Here is a 27541-nt window from a genome sequence, read left to right on the forward strand (position 1 = left end):
GGAATCAATGAGAAAGAAGGGACCCTTTTTTAATATCACTTGTGCCTTCATATTGACAAATGTCTCCTATCCCTCTCCAGAATAATCACAGCAGGTTCAAATGTGTCCGTTTGTGTCACTGCTGGATTCAATATGACTATTTTGATGCGTGGTAATCCAAAAAAACATTTCTACTTTTATTAAAACATTCTAATAGAGTAGTCAAAAGAAAAAACAAGTTTATTAGATAAAGACGTTTCATTTACAGGTAGTACGGAAACAGTAAAGGATCTCAGTGCAGACAGGTGGGATCTCCACTTAGTCTTTATAAATAGATTTCACTGTACAGCTTGTTATCCTCCCAAGTCACAGAGTTATAGCCTTGATGTGGATGTGCTAATATCAGTTAGAGAACCTAAAAGACAGCATGGGATGGGGATGGATAAAATAATCCAGTCATGGGGAAATCACAGCTGAGTTAATACTAAGTAGGACTTGTTTAAATAAGTTGGAGTACTTGGAATTTGCTGTTGTAGGTTCCAGATGGGTGGGGAAATCTTTGCACTTGAGAGAAACAAATGTCTTCCATTGTCCATGTCAAGTTCAATCAATTACAGAACCAAACTTGAGGTTATTAAGAAAGAAAATCAGTGTAAGATCCGGTTGTGGTCACATTGCAAGGCTATTTGAGCTGCCATGTCGCTCCAAGTGGCTGTGTGTGAACAGGAGGGGAGACGCAAGGCGCACACAGAGGGCATCTAGGACATGGTGATCTGCATGGACTCCAGCATCTCCTCCACCGCCTTCATGGAGCATTTGTTCTCCTTGGATCCACGACCGGCCAGCTGCATGTCAGAGACGGAGGGGGAAAGGCAGGGAGACACAGAGTAGGACAGAGAGAGAAAAAGAGGAGGGGAAAAGAAAACATCGGCTCATTAGGTCTCTCTAGCCAACTAAAGCAATGGAGAGCCAAACACTTGAACGCAGCATCACAGAGGCTGTGATAACCTCATCCACCCTGTACCTTGCTTCCGAGAGTCTGTAAAGCTAAAAGCAAAAACAGTCAGACAGAGATTACAGCGGCCATTAGACAGCATCGGTAGACAGGTCATGTTAAGCAATATAATACTTCTAAATCGGGAGGTTGCTTCTCAACTGTTGCTCAAGTGCCATTTTAGCGCTTTCTGTGTGTGTGTGTGTGTGTGTGTGTGTGTGCGTGTGAGATTTCCGAAACAGGATGCTCACATGATTAGTCCACTTCCATGGCCTCTAGTACAGGAGTATATAACACTCCGCTCTAATTTCTGCGCCGTGTCCACAGGCTTTCACAGGAAGTGCCGCAAATTATAATCCACAAGCACATCCAGGGTTACTCATGCGTGAACGTACAGGCACACACTTTTTCTACCCAATTACGCCTTGCAACAGACGAGGCATCCCCTCAAAAAATATCAATGAGAAAGACAACTTCCTTAACCTTGGGCAGGGGACCAGATATATAATAAAGGGGTCAGTCTAATTAACCTCACTTCACCCACATTTATAGACAGACATAAATCTTTGAGAAAAGAAGTTCAAAGTACGCTCTGAAACACACCTTCTGAGCTACAATGAGACATAAATCAAGCTACATGAACACTTTTAGTTTTTTGTTAATGTGCAAAATGAAGAATCTACTACCATGCTAGCGGCTGTGTGAGACTGTACTAGGGCACACTGTTGTTTTGAGCTAAATGCTAAGATTAGCTAACAATGACAATGCTACTATGCTGACGTTAAGCTGGTATGTTTGCCACCTTTGTTTAGCGTGTTAGGATGCTAACATTTACTGATTAGCACTTAAAACAAAGTACAGCTGAGGGTGATGGGAGTGTCATTAGTTTCGCAGGTATTAAGACATAAACAAAAAAAGTATACATGAGAATTGTAATATGTCATCCAGATTAGGCTCTCACTACGCCCCCTTTGGGAGGGACACAATCCAGCATTGAGCATGGACGGCAACAGTGTACACGGAGGAAGTTGAAAAATGTCTTTAAATTCTACTTTGAAGAAACCTATTCAGTTGAAGAGTTGCTGTGTAGTCCGTTGAACCAACAATAAACCCCAAGACACTAATCTCAGATTTGTTTCGAAGAAGCAGCTCGGGCTTTGACTCGAGTATCAGTCCAGACTGGCATTGCGTCATTGCCAACCTGATGTTCTCTTATGGGAGAAAGAAACACACTGTCACCTACAGAGAGAAACAGGAAATGCCAAAACGCTATTCTGTAGTGGGTAACCAAGGCTTTCACACCGAGACCTGAGGCAAATAATATACGTGAATATTCACTGTCAGTGTAGTAAATCGCCAAATGATGCTGTTGACAGTTAGTGCTGATGGATAGCTAACGCCAGGGCCACACCGCCCGCAGAAGCGCCGCGAATAGCCTCGAAGCGCCGAGAAGTGAAGCCGGTTTCCTTTCAGCGCCCATGTTAACCAATTGTGTCATCCGGCGTCTGGTCTATTTTCTGCGCGAGCCGCGAGCGAATGTGTCAAGCCGGGCAGTTACCCATGATGGAAAAACAACAGCTGGGAGCAGAATCGCTTGTCGACTGGCGCGGAGAAATGCGTGTCTGATGTGAACGGAGGTGCTCCGGCTCGCACGAGAATTTCGGTGCGCTGCGCTTCGCAGGCAGGTGCTCCGGCTCGCACGAGAATTTCGGTGCGCTGCGCTTCGCAGGCAGTGTGGCCCTGGCGTAAAGCTGCTGCAGTAACGTTACAGTCATACAGTATAGCAGCATCAAACTGTCATCTCTAAGTCTCAGCTTAAATCACATAACAGGGTGGTCATTTACAGACAACACTTACCCTACCGATACAATAGTCAATCAAATATATATATAGATGTTTCTATTTGCAATATCCAGCCACTGTGTTGGGTCGTTCATCCACTTGAATGGGGGAAGACTGAAGGTACATGACGGCAATCAACCTTAATTTATTAAGGAGTTGCAAACATTCAACAAGAAATAAAGGGAACAGAATCAGTTCCTTCCACCTCACTCCCCACAGCTACAAGACTCCAGCCGAAAACACGCTGCCACCGTCAGTACAGTGTAGTATAGTAGAAAAATAATAGCGGTGACTCTTAGGCGTGCTGTTTGGCAGCGGTGTAATTTGGCCTGACTTCGCAAGAAGAATGGCAGCCCACAGACCACGGCTGTGGCAACTTGAATTCAGCCAGTGCAAACCCAAGGATCTGATCTCGGACCACCCTGAGTCCCCACTGGATCAGCAAACTTTCTGTTGCTGCCTTTACACAGGTTATATCAAGGGCCACAACAGGCTGGCCACCAACCTGCTGTTCAATTGGAATTTGGATTTTTACCAACCTGGTTGAACTGCCCAAGTTGAGCCTATGCACCAGACAGCTCCCGCAATTTAACCCCATGAGTAAAATCCACCAGAGAATTTGCAGCACATTAGTCATCATCATAAAATACGATTTAGAGGAAAAAGCTGCTGCTGTGTAGAAGCATTGCAGATATTTCAGCAATCACTACAATACAGTGAAACAGCAAAGGACAAGCAAGAGGCAACAGCACTAAGGAGTCCTTTCAATTAAATCATTACGAAAACACCATTACCCTGAGTGAAACACAGGCAGAGGATACTGTTTCAGTGCTGCCTGTGGACAAGGGTGCGTATCCTGCATGTCCTTCAAGGTGAGAGATGAGCCCCTTGAGAGCATGTGCACACTTGGTCAAACAGAAGCACAAGCGCACACACTCACTGTAAACATAATAATTTCAATACTTGAGACACGTACTGTTGGCTGAAGAATATAATTCTTGTGCCCTCACCAAGACCATCTTGGCTGTCTCCCAAAACCACACAGTCCCTTCTCTATACTTTATCTTTTCATGGAATAACACAGCAAAACAGACGACACTCAACCCTATGTTTAACATCAAGCGATGCTTTTAATGGTGTGAGCCATTTATTCATTCAACCTTTGGCCATGTTCAGGTTTCTACAAACAGGACCTAACTGTAGCCTAAACCTAGCCTATACTGTATTTCCATGGCTAACGTTTTTTCCTTCCTTGTTTGCCAAACTCCATCTTAGGGCAGCTGGCTAAGGTGTGCAATTTGCTGCGTAATTTCCAAGTGTGACTCATTCTTCTACATTTAGGGTGTGTGTCTGTGTGGTGGGGTAGCTATAATGATCAGTGCATTTCATTGCCTTGCTGCCTAATGCGCCATTACCCCGGGCCCGGTAGTCAATTATCTCCTCAGCCTGAGGTGAGACCACCACATTAACTCCTGCCCTGTTCTACAACAGTAGGAGCAGACCAGACAGCTCCACATCTATTTAGAGCATCTGATAATAGAGTCATGACGCAGTGGAAGCCTGTGGTCCGTGACAGAGGAGCTAATCAGAGAATCTGTTTGGAGAGTTAGGGCAGGAGAGCAGGCCATGTAGTGATACTTTGAAGCCCCCTGCACCTATGAGCCACACATCTCCAGGTCTTTTACATGTCAACCGACCCCACCAAAGTAATTACATTGCTTTTTAAATGGGCCCCAGTCCGTCGTGACCTCTAGCTGACGTCTGCTCCCACTTGCACTCACCTGCCCACCTTTTTCTCACACTGAAGTATGACAATCACCAGGTACCAAGGCCTAATAAAAGTGGACGACTGACACGAGCAACGCTTTAAAGGGGCCATCAATCAGCGAGCACAAGACCACAGCAGCCTGCAGCTGTCTGACAGAGGCCCAGCACCGCCGTTTTCTTTTAAAGATCTCTGAAGTCATTTAACTGGAGGTTGGGAGGCAACCTTACACCTTGTCATTTAACTTGTCTCACACAGCAACCAAAAAAACATCTACAAGCACACGTGTGTGGTGCCAGGCTTGCATACACATACTGTACATACACACTCTCAGCTGAGTTGAATTCCCAGTACCACCTCAGTGTTGCCAGGCAACTTAAATAAATACAAAAGGCTGTAAACCAGAGCAGAGGCAAAGGGTGGGATGAAGCTCACATCATGTACGCTGGAGGACTGACTGAAGTGCCTCATTATTGTCACCAGCGGGTCTAAACTGCATATAGTCAAAACTTTATAACACTTAAGCTTTGTCCACTGGCCTCTAAGTGTAGCTGAAGTTATTCAGTCTGTCATCATAACAACTCAACTGAAACTTGCTTCCTCTAAGCTACTACAACACGGCTTACCCATCATAGTGATGCCCGAATCAGCTTCATGATTGAAATATAACTTCAGTCTTGGTAATCCATTTAGGAGTGTGAAGGATAAATGTGTCTGACAACACAGAATTGGTGCAGAACTAGTAAAATAAGAAATAGGTACATCTTTCCATCAAAATCACGTTTTTATATATCGTTTCTACTTAAAAAGTGTTTATTTGACATCAGAAATCTATGCCAATCAAGCTATTAGTACAAAGAATCTACTGAAGTGTATATAATCTTATGTAAGGCAGTGTTGGGTTGCAAATAGATATCTATTTGATTTATTAAAGCCAACATCACCAAAAACAGATGTGTGTTCCCTGTCTGTGGGTAAACCCTCTGCCACACCTCCTTGGCAATGAAGAAAATATTTAAGCAAGAAAAACTTGCTACACTTCTGGTTATGCTACTGTCTAAACCCTGTAACAAGTTTCAGATGAAGTCCCCAAGTAATGTTTTAATGGGTCTGTATCCAAGCTTATCTGATGTACTTATATACAGCCCAGCAACAGCCTATAATAGATTTATGACCAGTTTGAATTATAAATATAAAGTTTTGCTTAATTGGTGTAATATGTGGACAGAAAAGAAGATTAACTCACACACAGACAGTATCAGGATTTGTGGCTGTCAAAGCCTGATGCCTCAGAGCCTTCTTATGTTACACTGATGTTCGTCGGATACTTGGACGCTGCTGAGTTCCCTCTAAATATGATTCTCTTTTTTCACACCATGTCCCTCTTCCTCTCCTGGGCCACTGATTTATGATAAAATGTTAGCAGTTTGAGATATTCATCTTGTCCCCTGCTGGGATCAAAGACTTTCTAAGACAGCGAGGTGAGGTCAGCGCGCATCGTGATCAAAGTGACGAGCAGTGTGGACTTGACATCAATCGAGACATTTGATTGACTAATCTTGTTGACCAAACCACCTCTACATTTTTCTATTTATCAAGGAGATCTATATCTGCAAACAGCGGTAACCTAAACAAAACAAGCTGCACCTCTTCAGTTATGACATTCCACCATATGTCAAACCTAAGGGAACAAGTAAAAGCTCAGAGCTCTTCCATGACACTTCTACAGGAGCTCCGAAAGAGAACAGCCATTCACTGTGACGTTACTCACATGCACACTTTTTCCAATAGAGCCTTTAAACTTGTCTCAGTGCTCAACTTGTGAAATGTGTCTATAAGGCAAGGACAGCCGAATGTGGTGAGACGAGGTCTTTAGAGGCTCAGCGGGGAGCCTCTCTCTCTCAACAGGACCCACACATGCTCAGCATGAAACCGCTTATTACATGTTTAACCGTTGACGACCAAATAAGCAACACATATGGCCCGCATGGCAAATAAGATTTCTTTTGAATATGCTTTTATACTTGGGTTGCTATGACAACGGCATAAACCTTTTATAGTGATACCATCTGAGAAGCCCCTCACTTTTTCCCCTCCTTGCTTTGCGTGCATGTGCAGATGCTCATATGTGAGCATACGAATACAATTTTATCTCCCTTGTTTGTTGTTGTCCACTTTCTTACTGCCTGTGTAGTAATGAGTCATAACCTCAAGTGTCCCAATTTTTTCCTTACACATCCACAAATGAACACAAATGGGTTCATCAGGTCCAAATAATCAGGTTTCATTTTAGGGTATCGAATTCAAATATCTCCCCAGATGAGTTGATTTAATATTAAATGTTCAGAAGCGCTGAAACTGAAAACTAACATTGAAATCTACAATTAGACTCATGAGTTTGCTGGGGACCCCCTAGACTCGGTTCAAAAGCACTTTATTGAACCTTAGTTTGAGAACCACTGAACTAGACAACTCTCTGCTACAGTTTAGCGTGATTGTGGTCCTCGGAGAATCAGCCTGCGGCTCTTCAAGAAGCTCATCTGTGAGGCCGGGGTGTGGAATAAAGTCTTAGCAGACGTTGTGGCCTTAAATCAACACATTAACAGTAAATGTACCCAGACACACTGAAAGACACTAGGGTTGTTATTACAACACTGCAAGTCAAAGGCATCCTTCAGGACTGCTGTGCATTCAGGGGTCATTTGGTGGTGGTGAATACTTTTCACATACTATGCAAATGAGGGGATTTCTGGATGTCTGGATATTGTGTGCAAATGTCCCATGGAAGCTAAGACACAACAGAAGAGTCATAAGAAAAATGATTGGTGGTTTGGAGTGTCTGGCAGAATAAATGTAGGATGTGGGAAAAAGTAGAAAGATGTTTTTCAATAGAGAGACACCAAAGATATGGAGGCTAGAATAACATATAGAGTGAAGCTATTACAAAGCCTGAAGACAACTGTTGTGTGACTCACCTTATAGGCTCTATTTATTTGAGTGGCAGCCCAGGCGGCGTACTTCATATTGTCCTTCTTCACCTTGGCACTGACTTTTGGACTGGCAGCGATGTAACTTGCAGACTAGAGGAAAAACAGCAAACGGGAAGAAGCAAAGGAGAAAACAGGGGAAGGGGTGTTCTTATATCAAAACTTGGTGAAACAGCAATAAAAGCATAATTGAGATGAATGTGCAACCACTCTTACCATCTACCACTCTACTAGTCATTGTGGCAGAATGAAGAGAAAAAACAGACCTTGGCCTGATGACACAGGAGAAATCATTTATGGGGAGGAAAAAGTGAGTGTTTTAATGCTTCATACGTAAATTGTCACTTAACGGGGCCTAATTTCTCCAACACCATCGATTCACTGCGATGAAAGGACCTTGTATGTCTTCACAAAAAAAAAAAAAAAAAAAAAAGAAAGAAAGAAAGAAAAAAGTACAGCGCGCAGTGAGAGGAGCGCTGTGTGAATCACGGTCTCTGCCTGCCCCGACAGCTCCCCTTCGAACCACAAATCCCATGTCTTTCCCATGTTCCTGCCATCATCTCCACACAGCAAACCCCAGAGGGCTTACCCTGCATGCACTTCAAAGCCCTCACTACCAGTGCGCTGAAACTTTAACTACACACTAATCAACCTGGCCCTATTTTTTCTATAAAATGGTTTGGCTTCTGTATTTTTTAGTAAGCATTTTCTTTTTCTTTTTTAGTCAAGAGCAACCTTAATTTAGATTATGTCAACCCAGACAGGCTACCCCCGAATAACAGCGTGCGCCGTAATGGTGGGGAATCCCCAAGCAAGTGTTGTGAGTAACCAACCCACAACCCAACTGTGGTCAGTGCTACCAGGTCTCCTGTCGAACCATTCAGATGGTGTGAGTTGGTGAAAGTTTCCTGTCCCTTCACTGAACTTCTTGCACCTGTCAAGAACTCGACCACCGAGACTTGCTGACAATCTGCACAACACAGTCTTAAGACACAAACTCCCACCTGAAGTATCCATTAAAGACCAGAGTGTCAGTGGATGACTTGTCAGGAAACCGTGCAGGGCCTGCTCTTTCTCCAGACCAACGTGAGAGCTAACAGAAATGAATGCCTTGGTTCTGACCCTGCCCTGCGCCTCCTGTACTCTGCCTACACCTCGGAGCGGTTTTAGAGGTGTTTGGACTACCTGAAGAATCCCAGTGCAGCACAGAGGAAAACAGTGGGGCTCTCTGTGTTAGACCTGCTTTCCCTCTCCATCTTTTATTCCCTGCACCGCTTCGTTTGTGTTTTTATGTCAAGTCTCAACTTACATATGATGCATTGGCACTAGCAGACAACATCCTGTTTAAACAAATATGTAGATGAAAGGACTGTTGGGCCGAGACTACAATCAAACTGGCACCTGGTCGGATAATTTGCCAGTGACAAAACGCTTGCAGCAGTTGTGCTGCTCTCTCTTGCACTTTTCTCCTTTTTACTCTGGGACTACTTTATTTATCTAAGTCATAAACATAAAAAAAGGTCTCACCAAAGGGGTATTATTACTAAAATAAAGAGCTCCAGAGGGGCAGACTTTTCCGATGCTGGAGTTCACCGTCTGAGTCAGCAGTGAGCTGACCTGTCTGAGAGCCCCTTCTTTGCTCCCCCCAAAAACACACTTACACACACACACATGCACAGCACAGTTGTGCTTGACACACTCAGTGGCCAGCCTCAACCTTGACAAACCACAGGGTTACAAAAAAGGCTCTACTGTTTTTTTTTTTTTTTCTTTCTCTCCCTCACTGTTTCTCTCCCACTCTCTCTTCATGCAAGCCAGTACTCACCATGTACAGACCAAACAATGCCCTCATGTTTCGGTTGTTGAGCCTCAACGCCTGGGCAAAATACTTTCTGGACAGCTCCAGGTTTTCCAGCCCCCCCTGGGTGTACTTCACCTGTGAGAGGAGGCATTAAACACGGCCAATAAGCTGTGCTAAAGGGCAGCTCGAGCAATGACAGCATGACATCTGAATAAGCAACACATGACAACCCCGTGTAAACACATCTCCTTTCATGAGCCTATATTCCCAGTGACGTTAAGTGTGTGTCGGTGTCTCTCGCTTTTACAGAGAGGCACCATTCACAGGCAGCTAACATTTATTCCACAGTTTGCCCCCGTGCTTGATGACGGACGTCCAGGCGGGTACCTACCTCAGCGTACTGCTCACAGTACAAGTGATTGTGAGGATTGGTCATCATCAGCTCCTCCAGACAAAACGCGGCTTTTCCATAGCTGTGGAAATGACAAGGAAACAGTAAGCCGATTGATACAGCTGTGGATGTGTCATCCTTTTGCTTGCTCAACTGTGAAGCACAACATCCATGCCCAATAAATTTACAGGTATAAATCTGAGCTGAAAACTACATGGGGTCAGTTTACACACAATTGACTTAAAGCCTATGTTGTGGAGATCTGTAAAGATCCACCACATGACATGACGTTTATTTACAGACTAACAGTAAAGGTTAGTCAGTCCAGACAGCTGGCAAAGGTAAGAGCCTATCTAGTGTGGTGATTCTCCCTCCTTTGGGGACACTGGGGATCAATCTTGTCCATCTGTGTGTTTTTTCAGCCTTTAATGTGTAGTTAACTACCTTCCTGAGGTCAGCACTACAGTAAGAGCTGGCACACTGTGCCTATACTCAGATGAGATCACTTCTCAGCAGCAGACTGCTGAGCTGTTGACCTCACACTAATCTGCTGCCACTCCACTTCTAATACACAGTTTCCCCTTCACGGGCCCAGGCCAAGACGAGCCGAGATACAGTATATCATTGAACACAAAGCCATAAAACGTCTGTACACCTAACAAAACACAAGCCAATGAACACAGCACAAAGCAGAAGCAGATCTACCAACAGAAAATGGGACTACTCTGCCCGTCTATCAACACATCCAAACACACTGAAGGTCATGCTTTGTAGCCAAGCTTCAACTTCTTAAGCCGTGCCATTTTTTTATTTTGCTTTCAAGATTTTATGTGTTTTTGAACGATCCTTATCAGTTAAAAGAAACACCGAAGACCACTGCTTGCATTATCAGACTTCTACAATGGGATAGATGGGGAGTCATTTCACTGCTTGTGAAAGGGAAATGCTAAGATGCAAAGTTTTTCTGCAGGAACCATATGATCCAAATGTTGCCTGCCACAACATGAAGAACCTCTCAGTCTATTTAAAGTCCGCCATGGTAACTAGCTGAAAGATTAACAGCATAGGAGGGAAAGGAAGGTGGGGACAGAGAACGAAAGAAATAAACAGGGGGAAGGGGTTTAGTGGAGGAGGGGGAGATCAGAGGGCTTGGAAGGTTGGGGGGCTGCTTACAATTACCACTTCCTCTCCATAAAGACTTTCAGATGTGCTCATGCAGTGGCCGTGGCTTGCAACAGAGCCCGCTCCATCAGCCATCAACCAGAATCTTGTACCAGAGCCAGACCCTTACCTCTTCTACTCTTCCTCTAAGCCATCTAACCCCACCATCACCGATCTGCTCTCTATGGCAGCTCCTAAGCTTGCTCTTCACCACAGTGCTTGAGTAAGGTTGTAGCCACCATCATGTGAGAGACTGTAAGAATCGTATTTGTTTCTTTTGGAGGTTAGTAAAACCATCAGCAGCAGCTTTCCCCCATTTCAATACCGCATTCTGACTGCATATAAGACAAAAATGGATTCAGACTGTGCAAAGTATGTTTGAAAAAATTATTACTATTTATCCTGTAATTCTGGATGACCGGTCCAATTTTGTCAGTCTCGTAAGCTGGGTCAAAGTAAGAGCCAATAGCGGATTCCGACCGTGCAATACTTGCAGACAAACAGACACAATAATCTGCTGTCCAAACACTGCTGGAATACGGATTGTTTTAACAGTGTCAACCCAGAGGCTATTAATTACGTTTTTAATGTGTTAACACTGATGCCTGCTGCAACCCCAACAATGGCAGTGCAGAGACACACTGCTTTGTTTATTTTTAGCTCCCAGGGTGTTGTGCAGTGAGGGGAGGAGAGTTTATTTCTCTTCCTCACTTCTCCATCGCCCTGTGTTTTCTCTGGCTGGGGGGGGGGGGGAGAAAAGTGCCACCACCTTCTCCTGGGAATTTCACAGCAAGTGCGCTCTCTCTCTGCCCCCCCTGTTCTATCCCTCTGGAAAAGAGTGGCGATAATGCCGGGCTATCCGGAAGAGGAGGAGGAGGGGAAACGGGGAGTTTGTAACCCAAAATAAAGAAAACAAAGAAAAGAAATTGACACGCCTGTAGATAAGGGGCTGTGGGAGTGAATGGTGTGATATTAGAAGTGTTGGGATAAGCTGGGAGATAATCCGCTCACCCCTGGATTTCCTCTGGCTACTACAGCAATAAAGCCTCCCAGACAAAAGCATGAAATATCCAATAAGTAGCCTTCTCACCGTGCTGCACATTCCTGCTGCCCCTGCCCTCGTACCAGAGCAACCAAGCAGCCAAAGAGTCAGCGTGCTCACATACACACACATACACGTATAAAACCATAGTTCGACAACAGACACTGCTTCACTGACTTCGGAGCGCCAGACAATAAAGGAGGGATAAAAGGTGACACAAACAAAATAATTTTTTTCTTACAATGCTCTTGTCTGTCTGGCAACTCTCCTTGGCAACTGAGATATCAGAGGGAGGCCATGGAGTCTTTTTGCTCTCATATGTAGGAGAGGGGGCTTAAGAATGAAATCCTATTAAAGTACTCTTATGTGACAAACATGGACAGGGCTCCATTCAGACCCCTGGCTGAGTTAGGCATCTCACCGCCTTCCATTGTGGCCATCCAACGGCCCTCTGGAGATCAAGCCATCAGTCTGATGTGAAGCCCTGTTTAACTGACAGATACATCACCAACACATGGCTGCCTTACTGGAAACAGATTACGGGTTTCTGCGGGACTTTTTAGATGATAAACATCTGCCACTGAAGGAAGAGTTCACCCTTAAATAGCAACTTAACACGCAGCAGATACACCTCAAACACCATCTTCAGAATGTACACATTTTGCTATGCAGGAGGTTTTTTTTATATAATTTTGCAACTATGACCAACAAATTCACATTATATCAGTTGTTGTGTTGAAGTTTAACATAATGACACCTTGTCATGTTTTAACTGATATGAGGAAAAGTGTTATTTATGTTTCTTTTTTAACTTTTTAAACTGTTTTTTGGATAAAATGTGGGAGGAGTTGAAACAGACAATAGGCAGACAACTGAGTGAATAAATTGCTCATTTCCTGTATTCCCTGCATCTCTTTCTGGTGCTTCTGTCTCTTTATCAGATATATTTATCAGGTATTTATCATTTCTACCTTGTCTTGGTTTTGAAGTCAGTGTGCAAGCATATGTATTTGATAATCCTTGTCATGAAAGAGAGCATATTTTGAAAATCAAGCAGCTGCTGAAAATGTCTTGCTGGAATTTTCTACTGGCTTAAAGGGGTTGTAATTGCAAAGGTGGGTCACAGCATAACCAAAAAGAATGATAAAAATGTAGTTACTCGTGTTCGTTGATATAGAGCTCTGACAACTCATGCCACGCTTCCTGGTCCCCAACAAACCTGTAAAAACAAAGACAATAAATTCTCTTCCTCAAACTTGTCACATATAAAGTAAAACTTTAAGTATAATCTAATCTATTGAAATAATGACAGCCAACTATTAAGGTAGGAAAAAGAGTTTGCTGGCATTTCTTGCACAAGTTGTGCCAGCTCAATTGAAAGCAAACTCGGTTTTTAATTAAAATAAAAAGCCAGGGGAGGAGGGGGTGCCTGACCCCCTTCCCCTCTTGTAGAAACACTTACTGCTCCAGATACTCATTGAGCTCCCGGATAGCTTCAGCGCTCTTCCCCTGGGCCTTCAGTATGGAGATCTTGCGCTTCCTTGCTGCCTGTAGAGCAGAGAGTAAACAGGATTAGGAGCTCAGCTCCTCGAGTGTTTGTCTGAAGGGGGTTAGGGAGAGGATGAGTGAGTGTAAGAGTTGTGAGTTTAAGTGTGTACATTAGCCAGTTTTCTGGGGAACCTCAATCCTGTTCCAAGATTCACTGGGAGCAGAATCATTTCAATCAGATGAATCAGCGCTTTGGAGCATTAATACAACAATGGTGAAAATAAAAGGACAAAAGGCAAGGACACTTTTGACACTACGGTTAAGTTTGTCATGTTTATTCATACTAGTGCTGGGGAATTTAAATGCATATAAGCCAATCAAGACACAATTGGAGATAGTTAGTGGCCATGTCCAACAGGAGATGGACACACACATTATGAGTCAATGTTTAGGAGTTGGAATGAGCTCAGTGGCTGAGATAAAGCGGTGAGTCATCTCCTAACCAAGTGGGGAAAATGGCACACTCCCCCAAACCCCAACGCCTGTCTTCCTGCCTGCACGGCACGCATCTAGCGATGCACCAGCCCAACTTACATCAGCTGAAAATTGCTTTCCGCTTCGTTTTGATGTTGAAGTGACCTTAAGATGGATTAGATTCTCATCAATCTGAATTAGAAAGTATTACTCCTGCCGCTGCGACTTTTCCAAATGTTTTACTCCCCCAAACCCCCCCTCCTCCTTCTTTCGGTAGTAAGTGAAAACCCTAACAGGAGGCTGCCGCTCCAGTAGAAGCACACTGCCCTGCCACAGCCTATTTTATTTATGGACTGGCACTTGATTGAGTAGGGCTTCCTCTCTTGCTCTCCTAACCAAAGCCATTGAGGGCTGTGCATGAGTCATGTCTAGGGTGCTGTAAATTTGGGCCCCTTCTGACACTGCCATCACAAGAAATCCACTTATCCATCAAGCTGGGACAGGGACCTGCAGAGACGCTGCAGCCTCAACTGACAAGCAATATTTTAGCCTCTCAGAGGAAAAATTAAAGCACGAAGGCAACAAGACAATATCTTGATAAAGCAAAGTAGGATACTAACATCAAAAGGAAAGACTTTTACCTACACCACAATGTATCTTGTTCCCAAACACAGTGTTCACATCTGTAAAAGTGTGTATTTTTAACATCGGGGTGGTCTGATGGTATATTAAGAGAAAATGATTAAAATGTTATGAAGTTATCAAGCAACAGGGAACAGTCAAAGGTCAACCCATTATTTCCTCTTTTATGTCCTTTGACTATATAATAAAGATCACACCATTTTACATCCAGTGCATTTCACCGGAACATGATGCTATGTGAGATTCAAGAATTTATACTCACTTCAGACTAAATTACAAGCATGTGGAATCTTTCCTCATCCAATACCGAAGAGGGAAACAGCAAAAAAATTAAACAAACACTACAGCCATGTTGAATGTGGATTTTTGCACTTGTGCGCTCCCGCCATCACCACGCCCACCTCTCTTCTCTCCCAGCTTTTTTTTTTCTTTTCTTTCCCAGATAAAGAACCACTTGGGGCTCAAAGGAACATATGGAAGTTGGTAGCCCAGAGAGTCACACGGCACTTTATTAAACGAGAAGCAATTCCAAACCACTCCTCTCTCTCCTCCTTTCTCTAACTAATGATCCAGAAAAACCTGGCAGTGGGTCTGATCCCTCTGTTGTCGTGATTCTTTTTTAATTAGCGCTCTGAGGAGACCTTAGGAGTGAGGACTGGATTATTTACATCACCCCTGGCTCTTTGCTACGACCTACCGCAACCTTCCTTTATAATAAGAAACATCACAGCAAGCGTGGCACACCTAGCAGCACTGTATATATGTAAAATTAGATGAAGGAAAAGAGGGAAAGGAAGGGAGTGAATCCGTACAAATATTAATATTTTATGATACTGTTAATGGTTTATTTACATCTGTAGAAAGGAGCAATGAAGGTGTGTATTTTCAATAATGATCAGTTATGAAACTGTTTTGTTTTATTAAGCTGTTATGTCAAACTCTTCCATTATTTTGTGGATATACTTCACATTTATGTGGTCAACAAAAATCTGGATTGGGGCTTTCACTTTCACATGACTTAACCCAAACAAATATAATCTCATCCTACAATGAATCTGTAATTGCATATGATTGTGGGTCAACCTCAGAAGTCGTCTATGTGACCTCAGTGGCTTGTTTAAGAAATACTAGCTTTTTATATTGAACAATTAGGGTGAAACGAGAGCATTGGAATTCAATATTAATGCAATCACTGAGTCAACTCAATATTAAAAAATAATAAATTGGTGCGTCCTTGTATGCAAATGTTGTGGATACTGCATCATCTTAAATACTCACATGAAGAAATAAAAAGGTGGAAAAAAATGCATTTACGCACGCAGACAAGAATTTTGCCAGATCATTGCTGTAGGTATTGGAACATAGCAAGCAATGGAAGGGCTAAGAGTTTGAAACATTTTTTGGACGCCGCCATGGCAAAAAAACCTTGAGCAATTTTTGTTGATTCAACAATTTTGGTTAATGGGTACCACATCTATTCCACAGCCTGTAATTACAACAGCTCAGTTTCCAATCTCTGCTTCGCATGCTGGGATGCCTCGCAAGTCTTCCTTGTGGTCGCCAATTTTCCGCCATTTCTCAGACCCGTCCCCTGCCCGATTCTTAAGAGCATGTTGGGGAACATGTAGGGAGGAGATAGCCCTCACTTCAAGACAGGTGACCTAAACTATGCCATCATATCATCGCTTCACCCTCTGCCTCTACGCCCAAGTCATTCAGGACAAGGATTGTGGGAAAAAGGTTTAAGGTTAACATCCCATGGACAGAAGAGCTATTTGTCTGTTTTGTTCCATTCCCGGCCCCAGGTTTGACTGACAGCCTACGCTCGCTTGGGTGGCAGTATCCAGCATGCAGAGACCAGGAAACCGACCATTCCCTTTCCGTGGATGTCCCTGGAATCCCAAGAGGATCTGTGCCATGTCGGGGAGGTGCCCTGGGATTCACTGAAATTACAACTCCCATTGTCAAAACAGTGGTTAAATGCAAAGCAATTTGTTGCAGATTATACCAATTACTTGAACCTAAATTTGCTGGAGCAACACCCCTTTTGTATATGAAAATGACAGAGTTACAAGAAAATAACGTGATTTGTGGCTTTTACCTCAATCTCATGCTGGACAGCATGAGTGGGACAAAACCTTTTCAAAGAATTTGCTGCAACCATCCCAGCGTTATTTCCTTGTCAGACATGGCATGGATCGAGACTTCAGCAGGAATTAGGAAAGAAGACTATCATACAAATGTTTTCGTTCATTATTTGTGTCGCCAGAGATGCATAAGCCATGACTGAGAAATTATAATTAAGTCAGTCTGCAATCTTCCAGCTGTTCATTCTGTGGCATTTGTTTTAGGCAGCATCATTTTTGATAGTTCATATACTCACTGGATGCTAACAAACAGAACAGAAAACTAATTATAATCGTACTTCAGCCCTACCCGACAAGATATATTTTGAGCACAAATGCTCTTTCACAACCCATGCCACTTTTGTTGTGACATTCAGGCAATCCCTTGCCTTAAAAAGAAGTATATTCCGTGACCTGACCGCTTTTCAAATTGAAATATAACTGAGGAGAGCAGCCTATGAAAACAGTTGTTTTAAAGGCTGACTTGCCAATCTGACTCTCAAACTTCCAACAGCAACAAAAGCAGAAAATAAACAGAGATGGTCTTGACTAAGTGAAGGTGGGAGTGAGACATGGTGGGAGGTAGCAGCTATGGCTAGATAAAGATGAGGGAGCTATTCCTCTAGGCCACAGTGAGAGCACATACGGTAGGGTGCATCAGAGCAAGGTAAGGCTTATTAGGTTTTTTTTTCAGTAAACCTTATATTTGTTGAAGGCAGACAACTGACTATGTGAAGAATCTTTGCAGAGTATCCAAAGCACAAATGTCTATGCTGTGTCTCCACTCTGCCAGCTAGGAGAAAATGTTTAATACATGTAAAGAGAATCCATATGTCAGTATGGCACAGGAAACTTGTCGAACATCTTTGGGGTGAGGGGTGAGGGGTCTAGCCAAAATAAATAAGGTCATGGTTTCTTCTGAAAACCCTTTAAAAGATTTATTTTCTCGCATGGCCACATGTCCTTATGGAAACAATTAACAGCAGGTACATTATGTTTTGGGTTGGTGGTGTGGGATTGGCAGAACACGAGCTAGACATGCTTCTGCAAGTCATTTCACACAGATGAACGGTAAATTAAGAGAAGATAGCAAGGAGAGAGCTTCTGAAAGGTAAGAGTCAGGGCTTGTCTGTTTTAACAGCACGGGACACTACAGACTTCGCACCTGAAGCCAGGAGACAGCATTGGAGAAGGTGGGACAGAAGCTCAGCCCTGTTCACTCTGTATAGGGGTCTGAAAGGTCCAGTAAATCACCATCTTCAAAGGCCAGACCTTTATTTATGCTTTACTTCCACCAAACATGTCTGCCACTGACTAAGAACATGAATCACCCCCCACCCACCCAGCCCCCCTCCTTTAAACACTTTTCAGTTGTGTGGGTGAAAGGCTGATGAGCACTGTGGTTAAGGTCAGAGAGGCCAAGGGGAGTTTGACTTAGCAAACTCACACTGCTAACACCAAAGTGCCTCGGCAGATTTAAAGCCCTCCAAAAAGCTGAGACCACAAAGTGAAGCAAAGTAGAATGTTAAGCTGAGGGATTTTTCCCTTTCTTTCCCGACTTCTCAGTCTTACCGTATTGGTGGGGTCGTCTTGGAGAATGGCATCATAGTGCTTGTTGGCCTCGTCATACCTAGAGAGAGAGAGAGAACACAAATTTGTTTTTTTAAACAATCCCAGTCCCCAGTCGGGTAAAATTAGGTGGTGGGGAAATCAAACACAGTTCAAGGTAATCAAGTTTCTGTATACAGCATGGCAGGTTCCTATGATTACAGTGAGGCTGTACAGAAATCAGTGGTGATCTAAAGGAAGAAATAAACACTCGTTTAAGTTTAGGTTGCTGGTCACACAGCCCACACTGTGAGACACTTATATCACTTCACAATGAGTCATGAAATCAATACAAACAAAGTGCTGTTCTGAAGATTGTATTTTCATTTGATTGTATCCAGTTTGATTCACCTTTAAACAAAATCAAATTGCTGCTTTTACATCTGTCCAGATCCACAGCTAAGTTGTTGGTTCAGTTGTCCGTCTCTTTGCCTATACATAAAACCACAATACACACACGTGAACCTGATAAGCAACAATATCCAACGCAGCGTGCCTCAAACTGCTGGACTGAGCCCACATGATTCTGTTTAAAGGGGAAATTTATGAGCTGTAAATATCAAATCATACGGTAAAGAAATCTGGGAATAGGAGGTAAGCACACTTCACTTGTCATGTCAAATCAGGCGCTGAAGGATGATTTCTGCAACTTTTTTTTCTATTAGGGGCAATCTGCAACGCTGACGTTTCACCAGCCAAAGGCAGGGTTCAGTGATCAGAAACTGTCCCGCCCCACAGCCTGTAACAGACAGAAGCAACTCTGGTTCCCATTAGCACTGAGAAGCCCCACTTCCAGCGCTGCTGCTTCCCTCACATTCACTTTATTACTCAGCCACACTTTGGGAGATTTCAGATGGCACCAGGCGACCACTCACGAGCCACTTTGATTTGCTTTATTTATTTAGGAACCGTGTGTGGAGGGGAAGGGCCTTGCTGTTTGAAGCTGCGTCATTCAAGTGTAGCTCTGTCTGCTGCCAATTAGATCCCAGTGTGCCGTTTATTTAATCTGACAGTGCTGAAGCAATCACTCTCAATTATCACATAAACTCTGACATAACCGATAAACCAGCAAGGGTGATCCGGGTGGGGAACGTGAGTAAACAGACTGAATTACCCTTACTTTAGCTCAGTACAGACTAAAATACCCCCTGTTTATCTTACTTGCTCATGCTCTCCATTCTGCTTACTTTTTTATAAACTGCAAATTCACAAATAAAACACCTCTTTGCAGGGAGGGGAGGGGGCAAACTTGAGATTGTGGTGACATATCAGTCTTAACAGGGCCAAGTCATACTTGCAGTACAGAGATAAAAAAAGGACAAGAAAGGAAGCATGGAAATAGGGAGGCCAATGAGAGAGAAAAATAGAGAAAGTAACAAAATAAGGAAACAACGGAGGAATAGAAACCAGAGAAGATTGAGGGACCCCCAGAATAACAGTGGGATCCGACCACTTCCTTCCCGGGAATCCCTAACTCAGGCTAAAAGGGCCACAGGACTACCCAGTGCTGAACCTTTCCTCTCTCTGTTCCCCTCGTCTCCAAAGGAATGCTGGGTGATCCAACATAAACACAACCTACCCCACACACATACTGCACTTACACACACCCAGACTATTGTACCACTTAGGATCTGCTAAGAGTTTCTCGCCCCCAAGCCTCCCAAAGTACCACACATAACAGTGAGGCTGAGCTTTTTTTTTTTGTCTCCTATGCCTCTGGAGCTTTTGGTACCCGATGCTTACCTTTCCAAAGCTTCCAGCCTCATGCCCGATAATCGCTTCACTCTGTGGCTATCTGGAAACTGCTTCCTCAGTTCCTGTAGACAGGTCTGCAAGGATGTGGGCAGAGGAGAGAGACCAATTATAGTTGGCTGTAACTAAAGTTTATTTTACACTCTTGCTCTCACACACACACATACCTCTACAGATACAAACCACCTGTCTTGAAAATGTCAGATTTTTTTTGCGTATGTTTCAGCTAAACAAACTTAATACACTGACTTAAAAACAAAGTCAAAAGGCCAATTTCACAGCCTTAGATGTGAGATCGGCTGTTACTACTGTGTGTTAACCATTTAGGCGACTGTGTTTGCTACTATAAAAAGGGGAGTGAGGATGCTCTCTGCCACTTCCTCCTCTACACACAGCTTGAACTTGTTTGATCGCACAGTAGTGAAGGAGCTGAGGAATGCTTATAATCACATTCAGTGTTATCCTCAATGAGATGAAAAAAGTCTGCAGTGGGATCTGAATTGTTTGCGCTATCCATCAGCTGAAGGCTGGTCCTTCTGCTTTTTTTTTTTTTTTTTTTTTTTAAGTCTGGCGGCGGGGCTCAGAGGATAGCCAACAGACAACTAATTCCAATGACTGAGTTCTGACTTTTCTGTACTTAATGAGTCATTCTTTTTCGCCAAGGGAGTTGCTGCATCCCTACTGATTGGAGACTAACCATTTCAATAATCATGATCTCTTGTCTTTTTTTTAATCCCATGCAGATTTGACCATTTTTCAGAGCTATGAATATTTCAAAACAAGCAGTCAGAAACATCACATTAAGCTTTAGGGTGGCAAATAAATCCTGAGGGAAAAAAGAGAAAAAGCAGTTGAACTCCATAAATGATGGCCAAGTTCAGCTAACACTTGAAGCATGCTTCTCCTCTCATTTGCTACACCCTCTAATTCCAACTCTCAGCAAATTGTTTTTCCAAAGTACAGACAGAGTAATACTATTTGGCCAAATAAAAATCAGATTTTCACATTTGGCAGAGGGGGGTGCTGCAAAGTAGGAATGGCTGTGAGAGAGTGAACGATGGCTTTTGAAGCTCTAGGGCGTGTGAGGAAGAGCGGTAAAAACTTACCAGAGCCAAGTCATCCCGACTGCAGTCCAGCGCTGCAATCATCACCTGCTCATAAATAATCCATACTGGGCAGAAGAGACACAGACAAAGAAGACTGTGTTAACGCCCTTTCCATTCCACTGCCTGGTGTAACATGAAAAAATGATATATTGAACTGTACACTTGACGTCCCAACTTACGAGTGTGTCCCCAACAGCTGCACATCATGTTTTCTGCTCACACAAACAAGCTTCCATGATGTGAACCAACAGCTTAAGAGTTCATTCAAAGAACTTTCCTGTTCCATTTAATATGTTCTGCTACATTTACTATTTTCTGTATGGGATACATTAAAGATAGTGTTCAAAAGCCATACATTAATTTAAAACTTGGACAGAACTACAATCATAAATGCAGGACCATTTCAAGTAAACGCCCTCGTGTAAGGCTTTACGGTCATGTTATTCATTTCCCCACAGTGAGCTGGTAGTAAATTACAAATTCAATTTCAGTAATAATGTTACATTTGAGGAAATGAAGTGTAACATTATCAAGGAAAATAAGTTTTTATGTTTGTTATAATCACTTCTCAATTTCAGACTGAAGCTGAATCTGAGTATGACCCTACACCCCCACACGTAATTCATGTCCCTCATTATTAGATGTCTTCTCCACACTTTCTACTAGCATTACAGAGACATGAAGAAGGTGACCATCAGAGGAAAAAAAGGATAAGGTGGCAAGTTCGGCAGTAAATGACAGCAAAGCTGCTTTTTATTAAAAAGAAAACATCGTTAAAAAACACAGCTGATGCGTTTTGAAACCAAAGTAGCTGAACTAACATTTCTGTGAATGCCATGCTGTTTTTCTTCCTTCACTCTGGGTACTGTGACTGTGTTAAAAGCTACTGCAGCTCACATGCCAGAACAAGTTTTAACAGCTAAATCCGTTTGGGTTAACAACATGTGTCTGTTTTCACTACAAATAAAAGTGTGAATATCAGTTTTAACACACACACAATATAACATTTATTTGGTAAGTGAGTGATGTTAAAGCATTAGCGACATGTTTACATAAAGGTTCTGAATATCATGACCCTTTTCAACGCGAATAGAATCATTAATGAATGTTAACATAAAAGGTCTCTTTTACAGCCAGTATGAACGTGCATCCTGGGTGATTGGATCACAAGTGGACAGCTTTAAGTACAGGTGTGAATGCACCAAATGCTTCCTCACTAGGTCTTGAGATGTGATCGGGCATACCACTTTTGGACGTGGTCTGGGCCACATATGTCCACATTCTTTCAGCAGTGTGGACACGAATATGTCCTACGCCACACTGAATGCCCGCCTACTCAGCTGCATCCTCATTTATCTGACACTCCACCAAATAGGAAAACTTTCTGTTGGTCCAGTACATAGATGCAGAGCTGATGGACAGTCTCCGGAGCCATTCTCCTCCCAGCAAATGTTTAATTAAACGCCTGGCTGGTTAGCACAAGCTAACACAGCAGCAGCAGTTAAACAGTGCCAACAAACACACACCAACACCGATATGGCTTGACTCTGACATTAAATCCGCTAATGACTGGTAGGTAACGTTAGCTCCTGTGATGCTAACAGATAGCCCTGTCACTGAGATCCGTTAAGAAGTGATCACTCAAGATGCATATTGAGAGGCATTCAGAAATTAGGTGAGAACACACAGATGTAGAGTTGTCCACTTGAGATCAGATCACCCTAGACACATAATAATACCAGGTGGAAACAAGTTTGTAGTAAATTTTATTTTTGGTGGGTGATTACATTTTGAATTCCTTGAATCCTACCGAAGGCTCTAACAATAGTCAATTAAATTATAGACTTTTGCACATCTCCACAGCTTGTCTTTTAATATAATGGGTTAGATGAACACAGTATGTTGCTACTGTGACATAGTACTGCGATATTGATTTGTACCTGATGTTAAAGAGTGGTTATTACACATGTCTTCTTTGTCTGCTTTCTCCTCCATGATGCTTATTGAAATTCCCTTTGTGTAGAGACCTTATGGTTGAGTATTGTCAAGCACATGTTTCTTTAGATAGAGAAAACAAATCTCAAGCAAGTCTGAACACATCAGCACTGTTGTATTTATATACTTGTAGAGCATGGCAAGTTGTGCACCATCATTAACAAGCACAACCATTCCCTCTAACATGTTTCACTTGGTGGTTAGCTATAAAAAAAAATGAAAAGTTTATTGAAATGTTTTTTCATTCAGTCAACTGTATCATTATAACATACTGACTAATAGCCTGGCTGCGGAAGCCAATTAATAGAATTAATACAACATGTTATACAGACAGCTCTGACAAGCAAACTGGACATGCTCGGCCAAACGAACACCCCCTGTTAATTGAAAAGAATAATAAAATCCAACTCCACCCTAAAACTGGCAGGTCATGCCAAAACAAACAAATGCCTCGAGTTTTTCTTGACTTTAATGATTCCAGCTCTTGTTTTGATAATTGCCATCTCATTTCACAGCCAATTTAAGAGCTGGTTTCAATAAAACCATGGCATGTTAAGTGTTTATCCGCTTCTTTTGAGGACTGTATGAATCATAATGACTAGGGAAAATGGGAGAGTTTTATGGGGAAATGCAGCAGGACAGTGCTGTTCTAAGGGAGACCATGACCTTTGATATGTTTATGCAAGTAAAACTCCCCGCTGCTTCAAAAATACAGTCTCACAAAATCAACAGCATACTGTACTCAGTGCATTACCAGGCAGCGGACTATCCCTACTCTACCTTTACAATTACTGTGTAGTTAACTGTACCCCTGCTTTCGATATGGAATATAATCAATTTTCAAAGTTATTTTCTGATTTTACAGTTTATCAAATAATTTATTTTTTGTGAAGTTACCTACTCATCATCTAAAGCCCTCTTCGTACAGGACAAGTATTACCTTGGGACCCAACAAGAACACACTGACATCTTCCCCTCGGATATGATGCGCAGTCCTTTATAACTCCACTCTACCCAACACAGAAACACTACACAGCACTACTACTTAAGATAAACAGTGTTAACCTCCTTTTCCCCCCCTGAACCAATCTGCCACACATTGTCACAGGTTATCCATCTCATCTTTCAAGATTTCTTTCTTCTGATGGATTTGAGCTTGCTTTTTCTGTAAACAGGTCTCCATGCTGTGTAGCGGGATACGCTCTCTAAACCTACAACACTGTCAAAAATTTCATTTATAATTGCCAACTCAGCCTCTGGATTCCTCCACTGGGAAAGAGGCAGAAACAAGGCGCGGAAAAAACAGAAACATTGGAAACAACCCAAATCACCAAGATGCCGATTCCCACGGAACTAATATTATTACATGACCTCTGTACTTGGTGAAATATGGAAGGTAATCTGCAGAATTTTTACTTGACAAATTACAGACATGTCAGCTACGCATGGGATAAAGATCACAGACAACCTCAGGAATAATTACAATTTACCAGCAATTCCCAGGTAATACTAGTCCCGTGCGAATAGGGCTTAAGTCACCTGCTTCTATTCATACTCTTCCAAGTTAAGTATTTTAACTTTCCCCCATCAGACCTCCTAAATATCTGTTTAATGGAGGCGATCTTGTATTTCTTGACTTGGCTTTTCAGCCACAACTGTGTCTATTTGTATTTTCCACATCACAGGAAACCTAAGATCCTGTTTAGAAATATATCCAAAAGAAAAATATATACCGCAAGAGAGAGGAGAGGAAAAAAATCTAGCTAGCAGGAAATCGCCCACTTAGATCAATCATATCTCACAAAGTTGCACAGATGAACCCACAGTCAATAACATTAGCCTGACTGTTTTTGCAGAGGGACATTCAGTGGTTTTTGATACCACAAGGCAGAAGATCCTCATTCAAAAAAATGTTTTTGAACTTTGAACAGACCTGCTGGCTAGTCTCATCTCTTGCATCTATAATATGATGAGTGCTGCCTGCCACAAGGAAATGATGACAAGCTGTCTGTTGTGTTATCAATTTATTAAAACAGTGTTTTCTCTAATTCAGTGTGCTTATAATAACCTGTTTAATGTTATAAATGAATTAAAGACTGGTGTATAAAAGGGACATTCTCAACTTGTCTAATCTCATGTCTAATGGTCCATTTGAAAATAACGATGAATCTCACAGTCACAGTCTGTGTTGGCCAAATCATGAGTGTGTGTGCTTGCTAAAAAATAAATCACTGGAATGACGTTAAGTATGCACCGATTTCTGTAGTTCTGACACACTTACTGTCGTCTCCCAGTTTAGATGAATGGTCACTGATCAGCTCTTCACCAACATCCACAATCTGTTCACTGTTTCTGCAGTTATCTTCTCTCCATTTACGCAGCTTGTCTCTCATCTCTGTGGAAAAAGTTGTTTGAACAAGAAGACAGTTACAATTTGTAACAACAACACTTAACGACACGATGTATCAAGCCTGGTCCTGTAACTCTGAGACTGTGCATTATATGATTTGGGATGAGAGTGTGAAAACGCATACATATAAAGCTTCACTGTAATGTGCAGTAACGTTTTTCCTTGTCTATCCGTCATCTGAACTAATGTGGATTATAAGACATAAGTTTACATTATCGGGGCCATTCAGACACCCCGCAATACACAGTAAAATCAATACATCTAATTATTGTTTTTATCAAAGGGACCGGAACCACAGCGGTTATGTATGTGCTAGTGATGCACTCGCGAGTGGACAAAATGGCATAAACATTACAACTGCACTGTTATTACTATGCTATATGTGTTTTTGCAGAACAAGAGATGTGTTGCAAAGTACGCTGACGTTAGCCGAAGCCATGGCAGTCTAGCTATGGCTAGCTAGCATGCTACAGACGTTATGTGGTTATCTGAAAACAGACAGACACCGTTAACTGCTTCACGTTAACTGCTACTTTAGCACCGTCAACAGCTACACTACGAATGACTGCTATTGAGCTGGTACGGATGTACTGTGTGGGTCTACTGTACGGATTAAGCCGATAAATTAGCTGACCATGGTAACTAGCATTAGCTAACTCCTCCACACGCCGACTTGTTAGCTCATATTTTCATTCTGGGACTGTGACAACTTTCCCTCATGCTGCTGTATATTAAAAATACCAAGAAAACACTGAATGCTTTAAAAATACACAAACATGTCCAAATGACACTGAAGGAGAATCCATTTTATCCGTTGTCTTACCTTCCCAGCCAACATCGTACATTTCTGCCACCGACGCCATCTTTTCTTTTTTGACAACAGACGCCGTGCCTACGTCACGGGCTTGTCAGCTGTGGGCGTACCTGACGTTGATAATAAAATAAAATAAAATAAAATAAAATATGAATTGAGGTGAGATGAAATGAAACAAAATAAGATAAGACTGGGAAAGTCATTTTTTAAAATTACAAATAATAAATAAAATAAAACAAAAAACATTCCTCTTATTTTATGTAATGTAATAATAATAATAATTATTATTATTATTATTACAGTAATGATTGTCATTACTATTTTGCTGACAGTGTCTTGTTTTTTTCTTTTGTTTTGTTATGTTTTATTTTGTTTTTTTACATGTTCAAATCAACAGAATAACTCAGTGTTTTCCCTTGACTTTCATTCAGGTGCACATGTTCAGGCTTAGGCACAGGGTATATGAAATTTCAGTGGACTGTAAAACCCACACTTTCACTGTTAAGCAGTCAGCAACATACAGCATGTTGGTTAGCAGGCAACAGCAGACTTTTACCATCCAGATGATGTCGTTCACATGCTCCATTTCCATTTTTATATAACTCCCCTGCTAAGTATTGGGTAGGACAGTCAGCTGAGCCTAGAATCTATCAGTTTCATCCAAAAATATGAAAAGTGCTTTCCAAGCACATCTACCATTTTATCCTGATTTCCCTCAGGAGCCTCTGTGAATCTCATCCCCTCACAGTGTATGCTTGCTTACACACTTCTCTCTTACCACATTATACACTTGTTGATGTGGACTCAGCACAAACTTGCTTACAGAGACATTTCAGAGATCTGATGTCATATCCAGCACTGCTTGCTGCACACAGCCTACTGTTATGCATACTTTGTCGGTGTTCTATTGTGAAAGGGCAACAAGGAGATTTTTTTCCCTCTCAAGGACACTGAAACAGCTTAGCATCATCAGTAATGGGCAAGTGCACAAGGGGATGATGAAATGTCATCATCTCTGTCAGGGATACAAACAATAACACTGTGTACAGTTTAAGTTACGCTCTGCTTTGGCGATCTGTGTGCACTTGTAATTTTCAAGTCTGCACATGGCAGTCAGTTGATATGTGGTTGGGTTTTTGCTGGAACGCAAAATACCAAAGAAAC

At 42.4% G+C, this 27541-nt stretch overlaps 1 protein-coding gene across 1 annotated transcript; it reads right to left on the reverse strand.

The window, feature by feature from the left end:
* Positions 1-201: 201 nt before the first annotated feature.
* Positions 202-26464, reverse strand: emc2 (ER membrane protein complex subunit 2). Its single transcript, XM_050046388.1, has 11 exons — positions 26387-26464; positions 25435-25548; positions 21159-21223; positions 20044-20129; positions 18265-18322; positions 13425-13510; positions 13122-13181; positions 9760-9841; positions 9393-9503; positions 7556-7660; positions 202-824 (listed from the first exon to the last, which is right to left on the reverse strand). Exons 1-11 carry the CDS (start codon positions 26424-26426, stop codon positions 738-740), a joined length of 894 nt encoding a protein of 297 aa, XP_049902345.1. The 5' UTR covers positions 26427-26464; the 3' UTR covers positions 202-737.
* Positions 26465-27541: the final 1077 nt, after the last annotated feature.

The sequence above is a fragment of the Epinephelus moara genome, chromosome 6 (assembly GCF_006386435.1).
Source record: "Epinephelus moara isolate mb chromosome 6, YSFRI_EMoa_1.0, whole genome shotgun sequence".
NCBI lineage: Eukaryota > Metazoa > Chordata > Actinopteri > Perciformes > Serranidae > Epinephelus > Epinephelus moara.